The 17,605-nt window shown below is 38.9% G+C and overlaps 1 protein-coding gene across 9 annotated transcripts in view; it reads left to right on the forward strand.

Moving 5' to 3' along the window:
• LOC136782631 (glutamate receptor ionotropic, kainate 2) overlaps nucleotides 1-17,605 on the forward strand; it is an 89,863-nt gene that overhangs the window by 60,376 nt on the left and 11,882 nt on the right. For 8 of the 9 annotated variants that reach the window (XM_066742186.1, XM_066742187.1, XM_066742188.1 and 5 more), the window contains 7 exons: nucleotides 1,808-1,861; nucleotides 3,821-3,985; nucleotides 4,869-5,021; nucleotides 9,189-9,392; nucleotides 9,689-9,892; nucleotides 11,129-11,233; nucleotides 11,769-12,026. In XM_066742186.1, coding sequence (XP_066598283.1) covers nucleotides 1,808-1,861; nucleotides 3,821-3,985; nucleotides 4,869-5,021; nucleotides 9,189-9,392; nucleotides 9,689-9,892; nucleotides 11,129-11,233; nucleotides 11,769-12,026 — 1,143 coding nt within the window. Of the gene's footprint in view, nucleotides 1-1,807; nucleotides 1,862-3,820; nucleotides 3,986-4,868; nucleotides 5,022-9,188; nucleotides 9,393-9,688; nucleotides 9,893-11,128; nucleotides 11,234-11,768; nucleotides 12,027-13,928; nucleotides 14,109-14,312; nucleotides 14,454-17,605 lie in introns of all 9 variants that reach the window. The other variant, XM_066742185.1, reaches the window with a different exon arrangement.

A 17,605-nucleotide genomic window follows, 5' to 3' on the forward strand; every position in this document is an offset into this window, starting at 1 on the left:
AAGGATACAAATAAAGTTATTGTATGACAAATATAATGTTGGGGCGAGAAAACAAGTTAGAAAATGATTGTACGCGCGGATATGCATTAGTCGAATGCTATAAGTATGTACGTGTATGGGCAAAGAAATAGAGTATATATCCATCTTTCTGCCAGTATTAGAGTAGAATATACCTCGAACAGGCATAACCTGGAATCTCTGCAAACGGGTGTTAGTCGCAGTTATCACGAATGATTTATCACTTGGCAAAGGGGGTTGGGGGTTGAGGAGGTAAGAAGCTCAAATTCCGACGACAGCAGTAGGACTTTCAGCACGCGAGTAGGTATTTAATTCGAGGTACATCCTACTTTTCCTTCTAAGCTGAAAATTTGCTCAAGTTCCACCCGCGTTATAACCGCATAGACCGCGCGATAAATTATTCTCTACGTGGAAATTTGCGGCTTCTGTCATCCTATTTAAATCCACTCTTTGCCTAGGAACTCACCTTTATCTTCATCAATGTCCTAGACACTGCAGAAATAACCTACACATTTGAAATTAAATTTTGACGCTACAGTTATTACAATAACATTGCACTAATGAAATGGGGAGAAGGGAGAAATATGGATTTGCGAAGAATACACATATTGGGCCAACGTAATGTGACATATTGCTCAAACTTGGAGAAGCGGCCAATTAATAGATTCTGAGAGAAAGCAACATTTCTCTCTTCTTAAATACGAGAGAGGGAGAGAAAGGAAAATCAGTTTAATATATTTAAAAGGAAAGCAATTTATGCATTAGAAGGTTGAAAAATTCTTTCCGGTGTAATAATATGGTAATTTGAATTAACCACTTATATAATCCTAATAATAAAGCACAGTCAAGATGAGATGATCTGCATCCAGACGAGGTGGTTTTAAATTAAAAATCGCGACGTATCACTGATCCCGCTTTAAATCAAAATTTTAATTGAATCTACTCGAGAGACGGCGAGTTACGAATTCCCGATGGCTATATGCAGGATGTCCTTTGTTTCAATTGCTTTATTGCTTAAATATATCCAAATTTCTGTGCTCTCGCGCGCGCGGCAAGACTGTCCGGAAAGGCAAATAAGGCTATCTGATAGAGAGAGAGAGAGAGAGAGAGAGCAAGGAGCAGCCGTTCGGTTATTTACAAGTGGCGTCTCTCGAGGTTCCGGTGCTTCCACATGCAGATATCCTTCTGGCACTATACGGTGTGTATTGAATATATATACGTATGTACATGGTAAGGTAATGTGAAAAATGTCCGAAGCTCGACGTTATACGTACGGCATCTCACTTTCCGTCTCGATATTTTTTTCTCGTCGCTTTCATCCCTGTAACCGCGTTTCCATTTCCTTCGCAAACTGCGCTCACCCTTTTCTTCGTTGGCACTTGTTCCTTTAGCGCGAGTACAAGATTCTTTTACCAGAATTCACGTGGGACCTGTTTTATCCGACTTCCGTTCGTTCCATGCACGGGTGTGCGATGATCGATCGTAACATTTACGGCGTTCCGCTCAAAGAAATGAAATCGTAACATATTACCTTTCCTTTCTCAAGATTTCGGTAAGCAGAAAAAAGAGGCAAAAAAAGAAGAACAAGAAATGCACGAGACAAAGCATACCTACTTTGAAATTTGATAAATCTTGAGCATTGGAGTCTTTGCGCGCATATGAGATATATAAAACCGCTATCGATTAGGTTAACCACATATTGCAATTGCAATGTTTTCTTTAGTGGAATTAAATCAGTACGTTTTCCAGTATTTAAAAAATAATATTTATTGCACTTTACATGTTACAGATATTGCAATTACAGATGAACGACTACAGATACCACTACATGTTCACGACATTCGTAAGTATCGACTCGCTGTTTTCTTAAAACTCTCGTTTGTAAGAATAATCTTTCGAGCATCGAGAAATCTATATAGCCAAGTAATTATTTAGCCTAGTGTGGCGAATTATTATGTAGAAGAGGGAAATATTTCGACTAATGTACATTGGAATATAATTTTCTTAAATCGTACCAATTGGGAGTAATTTGATTAAGAGAACAAAGTCGAGATGGCGAATAAATTGGATTCCAAGTCCTCGTAATCGACGTGTGCACGTGCGAGTGTATAGTTGAGACACATTGACTGTTTCCATTGCGCGTAGACGAAGCTTAATAAGACAGATTTAGTGCTGAAATGTCGCAGTCGGAGAAACAGTTACAATACCGTTATTACTGTGTCCTAGTCTTACACAATACTGTAATAGCGGCATAATGTTATGCCAAAACTAAATATATGTGTATACAAAAGTTTTAACGTAGCATCCTGAGCGGAACGTGGAAATGTTGAGCCGTGTGGCTTGCGACACGACGAGTTTACCAAGTAATTCTCCCAAATGATCCTTGTGCGCTAGTCGCTTGAAATTTGTTTGAAAACATAAAGAAATAAGAGAAAGGTAAAAGTCAACTGTGTATACCTATATATACTGTTGGACTTTACACATTACACCTAGCTGCGATTGTATATATATCCACTACATTTTAGAATAGTGATTTCTGAAAGCGGATTGCGCGCAAAGTCGACCGCGCGCGCGCGCTCGTCCGGATTTACCGGTGAACCGGACAAAAAGCACGGGGACTGAAGCTTTGATGGGGAGGGGGGGGGGGGGGGGGTCGAGGGAAAAAAGTGGGTAATGCCGCGGTTCCGCAGCCGCATCCGTATACGTATTTTGGATTGCGAAGAATACATTCAGCGTATTTCCAGATAAATCACTTTCAGAGACATGGTGCAACTTCCTGCAAGAGTAACCACCCGACGCGACGCTATCGCAATTCGAGAGGGGATTCCGGCAATGGCGAAAAGAGAGAAAGAGAGATAGAGCGCGAGCTAGGGGAGAGGAAAGGGGCAAGAGAATTAGGGTTGGCCGTGGGTGCATGGTGGGGGTTAGGGGATGATTGTGCATTTGTGTGTATTCTCGCACACGTAAGCGCTGCAGAGGCAACGGAGGGTGGAGCGGAAAACGATGAAGCCAAGGGCGGGGTTGGTGCGGAGAAGTTTCTTCAAAGCGGAAGTAAGCTTTATCTAGCGGCCGACTTTGGTATGCAGTGCTAGCTTCTGCTCTAGGTCGTTGAACCTTCCAAATGTCACGCTATTTACTTTAACGATTCCCCTCCAAACAATCCATCATCTCTATCATTATAAATCCTCCGCGTCTCCTTTCATTACGCCAAATGGCACTACCACTTTTGTCCCAATAACGCTGAAATTTCAAATCCTCGACTTAACCCTATCCTATATAAATATATATACAAGAAGCTTCAACCGTGATGTCAAAGAGAACCTGCTACTTTCTTTTTTTTTTCTCCTCTCGAGCAATTATACTTGCTCTTGGAAAGATATGTGACCATTTAAAAAGTTTATCGGCCAGCTGGCATCCACTGAATCAACTGGACTTGTACTACCATACACACTGTATATAGCGTCCACTCGTCTGTGTGCCGCCGCTCGTAATTTAAACTTCCTTATCGAGTATGGAACGCGCGCGCGTAGATTAAATATCGATATCTTCGAGCAGAATAATGGAGAAAAAGTTGTGCTATGCGAAGAGTGCAGGTTATATAGCTCAGTTAATAATACGCGATGTGAATTTTATATAATCTTAAAAACTTTGTCCAGTATTTTTGAATTTACATGGATATATATTAATATACATATATATATTTATACATACAGTCGCGCGACTGAAACTTTTGATTAAACTTATTACCTGCAGCCGAGGCATTGCTCGTGTATATATATATATATCTATTAATTGTCTCCAGGACATCGAGACCTTTGACTTGGAAGACTTCAAATACAACAGTGTGAACATGACGGCGTTTCGATTGGTGGATCTGGACGATTCGAAAGTGGCTGAAGTACTGCGACAAATGGAACGATTTCCACCACTCGGCCATGCGATTCTCAATAAAACTGGGGTTATCCAGGTTGGTAAGAGTCCTTCGTGCATTAGTATGAAAAATGAGTAGCGAGCTGAAATATAATACGAATAATAAAGTTCAATGGCGTAGAATGAGTGGTGGGAGCTTTGTAAAATCGGTTAGTGATTTAGAAATGTCGTGCGAGTACTCGCGAAAAGGGGACAATTGGATAAAAGGGATAGAGGCGATGTAATAAAGCTGGACAAGCGGAAGGTCTAGTCAGCACATGATGAGTAGACCGAGCTTTGTCAGCCTTTCAGCAATTATATGAGTTTCACTAGCTCCACTGCTTCCGCAATATCATTAAATCCAGTCAGCTCTGTACCCTCCAACTGGCTACTTTATTTGTCGAAGCCTCCTTTTCTCTCTTTCGCGGTCAAATCTTATACGTCATTCTATACATGCATATAATACATGTAATCTTTCTACGAATAATTATAAAATTCATGACATAAAGTTCAAATATGCTAACATGCATATTTCGAGTCGCCTCGTCAATATTTCATGACCAGCTTTGAATATTCTTTTGTTTATAAGTTAATAATAAATGATCTGCAAAGTTTTGAGAGACTAAAGTATAGTGCACCTGCGAACAGAACGGAGGATTGAATTGAATGAAGACGATGCCATCTCTAATTCGTGAACAAGTTCGAAACTACCTCCGAGAAAATTTAATTGTAAATTTTCCGTTTGCCCTCTGATAAGATCCAAGTTTTGCTTTCATTATCGCTACATGAGATTATAATATAGAGATGGAAAATATCCTATGAGACACATGTTTCGGTGCCAACGAAAAATTAATCATTTTTATAATATTGAATTTTACAAAATGAGATTATTTCCTGGATTAGCCTTATACGCACGTCAGTACTCTCTCTGTATTTTTCAGGCAGAACCGGCTTTGGTCTATGACAGCGTTCAAGTTTTTGCTCACGGTTTGGCAGCATTAGACAGGAGTCACGACTTAAGACCTGCCAATCTTTCCTGCGACAAAGAAGAGCCTTGGGACGATGGATTGTCACTCTACAATTATATTAATTCCGTAAGTACGTTTCTGAAAAAAGAAAAGACATAACTGTAATGCATACATTTATATCTATCACTTTTGTTTTTCAAATATAATTATATATTTTCTTTGACAATTTCATCTTTTTATCATGAAATTTAACACACACACAACCTGCAATGAAAACGTGTTAAAATTGGAACCTACTGAATAATGTGTCTTCGCTGGCTTTACTTGTCCCTCCTTTGTGTACTACGACAAACGAATAAATCCAAATGAAATTCAGGAAGAAAGCCTCGACACTTTTGTCTGCAGGAATTTAGGCAAGCTAAGAAACATGCTAACAGCGCGGCGAGATCTACGTCTCTGCGTTAAAGTAAAATAGGAATCAATCATTGATCCTCTGGAATTTCTTTCAACTATATTATTCAATTTTATCGCGAAGAAGTAGCTCTTTTTAAATGAAAGCATCGTGTACGAACGGGCGGTTTATTTGATAAAACCTATAACGAAATGGAAAAAGAGATTTCGTAAGCGTTAACCAAATCGATAATTAAGAAAACAATTATGACAAAAGGTTTGCAGCGACTTTCGTAGACTCTACATTTGAATTTTAAAGTAAATTTGCATAGAAACAGTTTTCATATTCTGAATGTGCAATCTTCGATTTATAACACCAACGAGACTTTTGCATATTTTGCAAATTGCAATCGATAAAAAGTCGATAAAAATTGGAAAAATATCAATTCTAAAAATTAACCTCGTAACTTATTTTTTCTTTTTGTTTAATTTTTTTTTTCCGAAACATTTTCTCTTTCTCGCGATATATCGTTTCGGTTCTGTGAGAATCGTCGAATCGTTCTGATTGACGAAAATAAAAGAAAACGAAGTTTCGTTTGCTCGTAAAGGAAGAGAAGCGTCAGCTGCGAGTAGCGCAAGAAAAACTAAGCTCAACTTTGCAGCAAAGGTGTTGATGCAGTCGTAAGACAAGGATAAATTGCTGTGCAAAGGTTTTATTCGGTTGTCATTCTATTGCTAGTCGTTCTCCAATTTCTAACAAATAACAAATAAACACTTTAATCCAAAAATTTCAAATAATAAAAAGTTTACGTTGATTACTATGGTAGATAATTGGATAAGATTCTTTCAAAGCACCCAATTAGCATACTGATCGAGTTGATAGAGGGTTATATTAGGTTTTACAGAAAGATTTCCTTCAACGAGACTATTCCTGCTATATAGATACCTATCCAACTATTCCATACAACGAATTTTTCACTTCCAATTGACTATAAATCGAGACTCTTCTACTTGCGTCAACTCATTACATAGCTTCCATTTAAATGCATGTCAGTAAAGTATCGTTACATAGACCGAAAGCTTTTCGACACTTAGTGCAAAATACACTTCCCTATTGTATCCGCAAATTGAGAACGAGTTGTATAATGAAATTATTATTTCTTAAATATCTACAAGTAACACTGCAGGGAGGAAATGATGACGTGACACCCCGATTATGTAGTTGCTTCTGCGTATTATTAGTATTATTATTGCGTGGAGAGGGTGAAAGAGAGAGGGAGGGATTTCGCGTTTTATACTCATTACTACTTTTCCTTATTCCGTAGAGACGAGACAGAATTAAATGTACGTGCAGAAAATTTTAACATATTTGACGGTGTAATCGAAGAAGGTCGAGAAGAAAAGATGGCCTTGTGATTCGTGACCATTTTTATAAGTATCTTTTCTTTCCATCGGTGCAGCTAGTTGTCGAAGAAAATCTTGATCATTTTTAAACGAAAATATAGTGTTATAGGTATATATAAACTAGAAATGCAATGTAAATAACCTTTTTAGTAAATGAATTTCTCATGTCAAATCTATATTTGTTCTTTTGCTTTTTTTCTCATTCACTTCGCGCCTCTCTTCTATCTTTATAGTATAATGTTTATCTTCATGAAATATAATGATGATAATATTGTTCCACTTGACCATCTATTGGATCGATAGATCGAACCAAACTTTGACAAGCGCGAGCAATGGATAATCCGAAGGAGCTTTCTCGATGATAAAAGAATAATCGGTCGATCGATGAGCAAATCGTAACGATAAATTTCAGAGCGAAGTGGTTGACTCGATGTGTGTCGCGCAGAACTAGCCCCAGGCCAGCCAGTCTGCAGGAATGTATCATCGTCAAAGAGAGAGAGAGAGAGAGAGAGAGAGAGAGAGGGCTACATCTGCTATAATCAAGTGGCGAGAAATGGCAGTGATCAGTGTGTGCTCGTGCAGCGTGTATTTGTAGAAGAGGGGTGGTTGCCTGGTGGAATCTCGGTAGGGAAGAGGATATGGTCGACGCCACCGGCAGCACCGGCGGCACCGGCCACTATCCACCGCGGATCCACGGAAGGACAAACAGTCGAAAATTGTGTGTATTCGCGAGTTGCACGCGGCATGCGCGCGCACGCGTTTAAGATCGACTCGTCGACCATCGTTGATTAATAAATCGTATAGCTTGTTCGTTCGGTATAACTACTTTCGCTGGTCCCCCTCGCTCTTAAAAGGAAATTTTCCTCTTTTGACCTGGCCCGTTAGATAGCACGACGCTATAGCTGGCTATACTAGTATAGGACACTCGAGCGCGAGCCAACTCATCCGACGACCGACTCTAAAGTACCCTCGCCGTCCAAGATTAATGCGCCGTTACCGCCAACCTAGCTAGGATTCCGTTCCGTTCCTCCCGTCCGCGTGTTTCTCTTCCTCTCCTTCCTTCCTTCCTTGCCTCCTCCCTAATATCCTACGATCCTGGCAATTAGACGCCAACGGTAAAAGAATCAAGCTCCCAACTCGTGCTACAAAATTGCCTTTTCTAAATTTATTACAGCTCTAACGCATGCCTTTAATTATTGCTCTAAGCTCTTACAGCAAAATTGCATTTTTTCCCCTCTCTCCCATATTTTCCATTATCTCTGACCAAACAATCATATACCAGATTTACAAATTAAAAAGAATATTGAAAATTAACTTGTAAATGGGACAAGGGAGTCAACTTGTGTAAAAGTTAAATCGAACGAAGAGCTTGCGTACATAGCTCAGCTAAATGTCTGCAAATGAATTTATGGCATTTGCGAAATCGTAACTCACTACGAGCTATCAGCGCTATCACTCCCGCGAGCTTCGGTATGAGATCGCAATGAGCATCATCATAACGTACATCAGAGTCAAAGGAGAATAATTTAAGTACAAAGTTGTATGCCTTGACTGATGTGTGCATGATCACTGTGATCATCCGCGATAATGATGGAGGGTATACATATTGATATATGTCTCTATACGCGCATATATCGTTCATGACTAACTCAATACCTATCCTTTCCAATCATCATTATATTTAATAGGAACAACTTTTTACGTAGATTTCAATGAATCGATCAGCAAAAAACTTAACGATATTCTTTTAAGTAAATTTAAAGCTCGTGCTTTAATTTCCTATTTACTATTAGCTTTAAGGAAAAGCGCGAGTTCATTTCACCATGCATATAACTGATATCGCATGATTTTCTCTTAGGGTAATAAAAGTATATCATCGAAATGACAATGTTCCAGCCATTGTATAAGAACTTTAACGATTAAAGCTTTTTCAGTAAGATAGATGCGAGTAAGCAGGAACTATGCTTTAATTAAAATTAGGGAAAAGCGGTAAGTTTCGATGGTTGAGTCCTTTTTGCAGATAATGAGCAAATTTTACATTACCAAAGTTGCTATCTGAAAACGGTAGCCAACTATGGTAAAGGGATTGAATTTATGCTATTCAAGAAAAACGGTCATTTATTAGATTAATTGTGCTACGGGTCAAGCGGTAGGCAGATTTTACGTAATTAACGGGATAATTTTTTTCAGTGAAAGTAATAAATCGGCTAACAAAACTATACTAAACTTTGAAAAAGGATAATTGAAAAAGCATTAAATTTAAGGGAAACAAGCATAATTTACTGTAACAGGAAACATCGCTTAATCTAACATGAAAAAACCATTTTAATTGCATTTATGGATACGCCATTTAAAAACCCAATCAATAACACGTTCATAATAGAGCAGTATTTTCACAGTGTGATGTTTGTATGTTTCGGGCTATAACAATTACGACTTTTATTTGTTATCGAAACGTCAAAATTCGTAAATGTATAATTAAAACCGTTTCTGATGCAGGCAGGTTTACATGGACTAACCGGACGAATCGAATTTAATGAAGGTAAAAGGAACAATTTTAAACTGGATCTGCTAAAGCTAAAAAAAGAAGAGTTGGTGAAAGTTGGTGAATGGAAGCCCGGAAGTGGCGTGAACATCACGGATGGTGGAGCTTTTTATGAAACAACTGCTACAAATATTACACTGGTCGTAATGACCAGAGAGGTAATTTTTAGTTTATCAGGATATAAAGGCATTTTTGTAAAATTTATTAATAAAAGAATGAACTTTTCGAAAAAAGCCATGACAACATTTCTTCTGTATATTGAAATGTTTAAACGAATTAACCAACGCTAAAGTTTCATTGGGAAACGAGACCACTGATCAAATTTAATAACACCCCCCCCCCCCCATATCGTATAATTGAATATAAGCTTAACACTCGCTTCCTTCCTATTATAAATTCATTGATCTGCTATTGATTTATTAATAGTGATGCAAGCGTTTTACTCTCTTCACAGGAGAAGCCCTATGTAATGGTAAGAGAAGAAAAGAACTTGACCGGAAATGCAAGATTTGAGGGTTTTTGCATCGATTTATTAAAATGGATAGCAAGTCAAGTTGGTTTTCAATATGCTATTCGTTTGGTACCTGATCACATGTATGGCGCTTATGACCCAGAAACTAAAGAATGGAACGGAATAGTGCGAGAGCTCATGGAAAAGGTAAAGATGCTTCGTATTTATTGCTGATATAAAATTTTGTCTAAAGATTAGGCTAATTGGGACTGTAATCTTATGATCAACAACACCACAATAATTCATTGTTGTATATATAATCTATTATTAAAATCAAAGTGTTCCATTTGCATACAGTAAAATAATGAAAAAGAGAAATACTAATAAATAAATAAATCTACAAAATTCGCGCATGTAGAGGTCTCTAATGAAAAATGAGAAAACATGGTAGGTGCGTGATACGGATATAGAAAAGCTCAATTTTACATGCAAAGTAGTCTCGTCGACTGTCGCAATAAATCTGTCCTACGAAGAATTTCATTATACATACTCTGAGGGCAACGATTGCCTAATTTAACCGTTTCTCCTGAAATAATAACAAACGTTATCCGAGTGGTACACCAGTTTACAGATGCTACCAGTAGTAATTTGCATTGTAAAAGTCTACATATAAAATCCAATATGCCGCGGCTCTTTTTAATATCAAAGTATCCTAAAAACCTCCTATGTGTCTATAGGTACATATATCAAGTATATAAATATATCAGAATCGCACAACTCGATATCTTATAGTTATCTGAATCAATATTTCATAAGCTTTTCGATGAGAATAAATTTTCGTGAAATGCAAAGACGAGACTCGTGCTATTCGAACGATTTTCCTTTATCAGAAATATTTAAATAAAAAACATTCATATGTCAAAGCGGAAATTGTAAGAGAGCAAATCTACAAATTATATTATTAGTCCTGTGCAATTTGGTCAGGATAGAAATATAGCAAAAATAGTTTGCTCTCGAAGATCTAATGATTATATACGATAATAGTGCATCGTGTATATGGTTACGCTGGAGGGAGGTGGATGGAAATCGAAAAGAGGTCTCAAGAGCTAATCCATCAAAAGAGATGTATCTTTCTGTTAAAGTTAGGTCACTCGGTATCCGAACATTATGAAATATTCAGAGCAATCTGCTGCTTCTGAAAAGAACTAGTTTCTTTAACCAGAGGCCGACTAAGCGAAGCTTCGTCAACCAAAATGAAATTCTTTTTTAAAAATGTACCTCCAATTTTTTACCAACAAATATAACGTGTTAAAAGTACAAAAGATTTCCGAGCACAAAGGTTCTCCGCGGCATATATGGAATAATTTTCAAAAACCCCGACATCATAAGTGGAATAAATTGCTACCAAGATGTTAAATCGACTGTTATTATTTTCTATTGCAGAGAGCAGACCTGGCTGTGGCCTCTATGACGATCAATTATGCCAGAGAGAACGTTATAGATTTCACCAAACCATTTATGAATCTCGGTATTGGAATTTTATTTAAGGTGAGTCTGCATTAATGTTTCAATAGGCACGCGCGCAATGTAAAGAACGACGCGCGGTGTAGTTGGCCCAGCCAGCCACGCACGCACATGTTGCTAATTGCGATTGATAAAATATATCTTCGCGCGAAGTGATATATCCCTATAATTGGTTAGGGACAAACGATTTTAAGGGACTGTATTGCAGTTGGAAAGTAAATTTTGCCATTACTAATATAATATGTAGAACTACAGGTGAAGCAGAGTGTATATATATATATATATATATATATATATATAATTACGTCGAATTGTCGAAGAACGAAATAGAGTGAATAAGAGAGCAAGTGCTGTGTGTTAGAGATGGAGGGGGGGGGGGGGTATGGAAAATGAAAAAAGAGAATAGGAATGTAGAAAGGGGGCGCGAATTGACGAAACGCGTGTGTGTCAAGTGGCTTTGAGTGATTCGATTGGTGGATTGGAGGGTAGGAGATAGCATAGCATGCAGTGCACGGTACCGGGTCCGTTTTAATTAAAACCGTAGCGTAACGTAATTTAGGTACCATCCAGTCAGACGACGCGCCTCTTCTCCTTCATGAACCCTTTGGCGGTCGAGATCTGGCTGTACGTACTCGCCGCCTACATGCTCGTCAGCTTCACCCTCTTCGTGATGGCGCGATTCAGCCCATACGAGTGGAGCAATCCGCACCCCTGCCTGGCTGAGAGCGACGTCGTCGAGAACCAGTTTAGCGTCAGCAACAGCTTCTGGTTCATCACCGGTACTTTCCTCAGGCAGGGCAGCGGGCTCAACCCCAAGGTACACTCAACGAGGTGCTCCACCATGGACTACTTCTACCATGCCATTTCCTATCCTGCTACCTGCTACCTGCCATTTGCCACCTGCCACCTGCCACCTACCGTGCCTGCTGCTATATCCTCCATATACATGCATGTATCGCGCTTCCTCGCAAAGCTTGAATCTGTTTGCCTCTGCACAATCTGCCATAGCTATACATACATACATATATATATATATAACCACGTTAAACCTGTGCACGTCTGGCACGTGCCACGCTAATGCACGCGAACCTCGCTTCTACCGTTGTCCATTCCACTTTTCTCTCTCTCTCTCTCTCTCTCTCTGTCTTGCACAAAAATGCCAATACACCTGTTACTCACTGCCAACTCCCGCGGCAAATATGTCATCGAACCAACGCTCGCCTTATTCTTGCTCCAGTGGCTTTATCTTGCACGCGATATCGACCACCCATATCCTTCTCAGCTCTCAACCTTGTAGATATAGTGTATATAACGTACTCGATGTTGCTAACTCGCTCTGTAGTAAATGTACGTCTTCTTATTCGCTTAAACGCCGAGTGTTTTTCAAAATGATGAAACTCTGGATAATTGAAAGATTATTTCATTATTGCTGCCAGTCGAATCCTTCGCTCTCCGTCCCCGCGCAACAGCAGTCACGTAATCGATAAGCTTTACCTGTCCGGACCGCCGAAGAAGAAATCAGAAGCTGTCGCGTCTGCTATTGCGGGTTGTCGTCGCCGTCAATTTTACCCTGTCGATATCACCTCGCACCAGCCATAAAGTGCATCCCATTAAAGTCTCTATGTGTATATAACATATATCTATACGCCTACGCGCTGCATTTTAAAGTTAAATCGCAAAGATAGAGTCGACGAACCCACCTCATCCATTCTCCACATCGGGCTAGATGTTCGAAAGCATTTCCAGAAGGATAAGAAAGAATATGAAAATGAATGGTAAGAAGAATGACGAACGAATGAAAAGACACGAGATGCTCTATGCACTAGGCACACTATATAGATACTATATATATACAGGGTCTTCAGACTAACGACTGCTTCAAATTTTAGATACTTTTGTCACTACTATAAAGATAATGCTATAGATGAAGGATAGCGGTCTCTCAGTTCCTTTTTATCCCCATCCGAATAACACGATAAAATAAAATATATACGTGACGGTTCCCTTTCAATTTTCAAATGCATCGTTTAATCCAGGCAATTACGAGATTCTTGCATGGATTCGAAATTAAATTTACGTGAGCGAATAGACATGAGTGTAATAAAGAAGCGATCGCGCAAACTATTTCAACGACATCGACACCTAAATACGTGTATAGCGCGTGTGCAAATATCTCGTGAACGCGCATCAATTAAATTAAGGGGTTATCGTATTAAAAGAAATGACCGTAGGCTACCGTCTCTCTATTTCCTTATTTGACCAAAAATTTCGTATTTCATTCATGACGGTAAACCGGGCATTTCCTATTCGAAAGAGTTTTTCCTGATATTATCAGAATTGTCTGAAAAACGCCCTGTAAATATATATATTGTATATATAGATATAGCTCCGGTGCACTTGATCGTCGCGGCCGAGAAGCAGTACACGATATATATGTAGAGACGCGGTGGTAGCTAGGCATTTCAGTGCAGTAAACTTGTACTATTTTTTGAGACGCGCAACATTGTGTTTTCCGCAGGCTATAGTTTTAAATGAAAAAAGCCTGGCATCTTTGGTTGATCAGTCATTCGATCGCCAGACGACAGAGATTATTGAATTGAGTTTGGGGTTTCGTCAAAGTCTCGCCAACTCATACGATAAGTTAGAATATTGAAGGAACGATCAAAGGAAGGACCGAAGTTGAAAACTTGAGTAATTCAAGTACGTGTCCCTGCTACAGGTATCTGGCCGCATGCCCTCACAGCTCTTCTCCTTCATGAATCCTCTCGCTGTGGAGATCTGGCTATTTATGCTGGGCGCTTACGTGATGGTTTCCTTGACAATTTGGATAGTGGCTAAGTTCTCCCCATACGAACGGGTTGAACCGACAACATGCCCGAGCTGCAATAGTACTTTACAGGTAGGCTCCCGTGCAAGTGGTGCAACCATGCATTTATCATTACTCAAAAAAGAGTCATGCGCTCAAAGTCGAAAAGTATATAGCTATACTGGCGTGTGTTAGGCCTTATTCTACAGATTTTAGCTGAAAGATAGCTATATATAGATTGAGAATAGCCTGTGTAACCGTCCTTGAAATTTTGCACCACTTGGCGGGGGTCATCAGGGTGGTCACGTCAGCGCCTTGGATTCTGACAGCGACGACATCCCTCTGCCTCTAACCACCGTCAACGAGTTCACCCTGGCCAACAGCTTCTGGTTTACGGTCGGCACTCTTATGCAACAGGGCAGCGACCTCAACCCCCAGGTAATCGTGTCACTACAGAGAGTCGCTCTTCGTAAATTCCTCCAATTATCATCAACCACGCAGTTATTTTCACCAATTTTTTTCCATCTCCTCACTTTTCTTTTACCTACGACTTTATTTCTTCAATATTTCTTTCCTTTCTCCAATTCTTTTCCTTAAAAATCCACTAAGAATCTATCTCTCTTAAAAAAATGTATGTAACCCACTACCTTTTATAGATCTCTTCACAGAATAGAGCGGCGTATATCTGCTTTCAATTGTAATTCTATTTATTGAAGCAATACTGTATATAGAGAATAAAGGAATGATTTTATGGCGCTGAGTGTAAAGCCGTATGGATCGAGAGTGCATCGAATTACGTGAAAACATACGCTAATGGCAATTTAATCTTTTACGTTTTTACGGTCACTGCAGTTAGCTCGTTGATAAGGCGTGTGCTGTATTATATTGATATTTTGCATTTTCAAAAGCTTTTCCCGATAGACATTTTAACGATATAGCGCCTAGAAAGTAATGGCGAAAGAGATCTTTTTTAGCAAGAAGCGCCTTATGAGGAAGCTTATAAAAAGATACGGGAAAAGTACGAAATATGTTGTCGGTCGGGACGAGGGTGGCAAGAATAGCTTTTCATTAGTAAAAGCTGTGCATATAGCTATTCCATGTACGATCCAAGCTCCCCTCATGAAAAGGACAGATGGATATTTAAACATAATTATTTGCGAAACGATACTATACTTGCAGAGAAATTATATACCTACTTGCTCAATGATGATCGATATATACACGGCAAAGTACAAAGAGCGTGTGCGGAGAGAGAAATGATTTTAAAGTCAGTAAAGAGCATTATCAATTTGTTAACCAGCTGTCTCTCTTTCAGCCGATCCATATTTCTTTATCGGATTCTTCCTAACCTGCTGCCATTTTGACTGCTATAGCTTTAAATCTCAGATGCAGTCGCGTCACCGCGTGCATGCACATAACAGTCCCACACACACACACACACACACTCACTGGTACTTAGCATTTATTTCTTTGTTGGTATAGATATTAATAAGATGCGAACGGAACTACAGGGAACGTCCAGCTATTTTGTTGATGCTACTGTGCGCATGTATATGTATTATTGTTCTTTGTTTCTGTCAGCGAATGCTGTGTATATATATACAATATATGAAAAAGATAGAGGGGAAATGAGCCGAGAGAAAATGAGTAGAAATATCAAGAGATTTTATCCATTGGGAAAAGCCCCGCGACACGGTATCGTTTCTCTCTTCACTCACGGAATGCACAATAAGCGTCCCTTCAGCTCGAATCTTCAACTATCCATGAATTTTCCTAACATTTTTATTCCAAGTCCTCCTAGTTCTCCTAGTTCTTCGCAATTTCTTTGCACCCTCTCATTGAGGGCAAAATCACTCCCTATTCTCAAAAGAATAATTGACGATTGTTGGATAAAAATTCTTGTGCAGAAAATCAATTAAATGTGGTCATTCGGCAAGAACTATGGAGCTGGTAGGTACTCTTTTGTCCTTTCATTATACATTTTAAGCCTACTCTATAAAAAAGCTTCCTTTTGTACCGAACGTTGTGGGAGGTAATTAACGAAGAGAGCTCAAAGCAGAAATTGAACTTGAATTCGGCCAGATTAAAGCTGGATGCTTTTATCAACTTGGTTAAGACTGAAGAGATATTCTAGTAATTTTCACTTCTGGCAAGATTTTATTGGCAACGCTCCATGTAATGTCAGAGGTGAACTGTCAAATAGTGTACACTAGAGCAAACACTACTTGCGGATTGTCGCATTTCCCTGCTTGAGTTCTTCTACTTTCTACTTTCCCCTCCATTTCTTGGCAGAAAATCAAAATATCCTGTAGGGATGTACATTCATAAATCGTTTCCTTCACTGGATGACAATCAATGAAATTGCGGTTGGAATCACAGTGTCTTTGAATCCTCTTGATACAATCGAACCTGAAAATTTTCCCAAATTTTAAATTCGATTCATCAGTGATTGCTGCATGCTATTAATTCTAGTTTTAATTATTTAGTTTGCACGAAAGTGTTGTGACATTAGTTGACCCCGATTCTACTGTGTCTGGTGGCATGCGTGGTTGATGTTTAAGCTATCTATATTATTAATAACGCACGCGAGTCGTATGTAATTTTCAGTAGTGGCCATGCTTTAGTAAGTAATTTAATTCAAATAACAAAAAATTAAGATAACAAAATTTATAAAGAAAAAAAATATTATAAAACTATGTTCCTCTCTCTCTCTCTCTCTCTCTCTCTCTCCCTCACTCTTCGTTGAAATGAGCATAGTTATAATTGGTAAATAGTTGATGATAATTGGTGCGAAGGTGCCAATCAGGGGATTTTGTAATATCCAGGGATGGTATTCGTAATGGGCCAGGAGTACTCGTAATGGGGGGGAAACATTCCTTGGGCAGGCTTCGATGCGTAAACGAGTTCCCATATTGCATTCTTTAGCCAAGGAATGGGACACGATCGCGTTCTCTCGTGCTTTAAATCGTTTGGCTTTTATGTTGGACCGCTGATGCGTTTTCGATTGATTCGCCAAGTTCCTTCTTGCTTTCTTCAATAGAGAGACTCGAGAATCAACGAAGAGTCGAGAAACATTTACCAAAAAATCGAAAAAGTATGCAGCCGATTTCTTCTTCATTCATCGCTTACAGCATGTTATTCCCAAACATATGAGCTTTCGTATTTTCAACCTCTTTAATTCAATTAGCTGAATATTACATTTACATTTCAATAGGACCAAACGATATTTCATTCTCGCACCGAAATATCTTGCTTTTTGCAGCAAGGTATATCTATTGGGGGCCCCCGGATGTGTGTATACAGATTCATATATGGAAATGCAAAAATATCACATCTATATATACACACGTCATCTGCATAAATAGAAAAGAACGGTGAAAAATAGTGCGGGGAAAAAATTGAGCGCGAAAAATAATAACGCAAATTCAAATTTGGTCATTATATTCTTAAACATAGGCATGGGAGAGAGAGAGAGAAAGAGAGAGAGAGAGCTGCTACATATAAACATTTATTTTGATACTATCAATTTTATATAGATAATTGTATGAAACAGACACGCTCGGATTTCATTTTAAAATTGATGGAGATGT

This window comes from Prorops nasuta, unplaced genomic scaffold, assembly GCF_024137725.1.
Source record: "Prorops nasuta isolate Cenicafe-Biocafe unplaced genomic scaffold, Cenicafe_Pnas_1.2 PNAS00027, whole genome shotgun sequence".
In the NCBI taxonomy this organism is placed as follows: domain Eukaryota; kingdom Metazoa; phylum Arthropoda; class Insecta; order Hymenoptera; family Bethylidae; genus Prorops; species Prorops nasuta.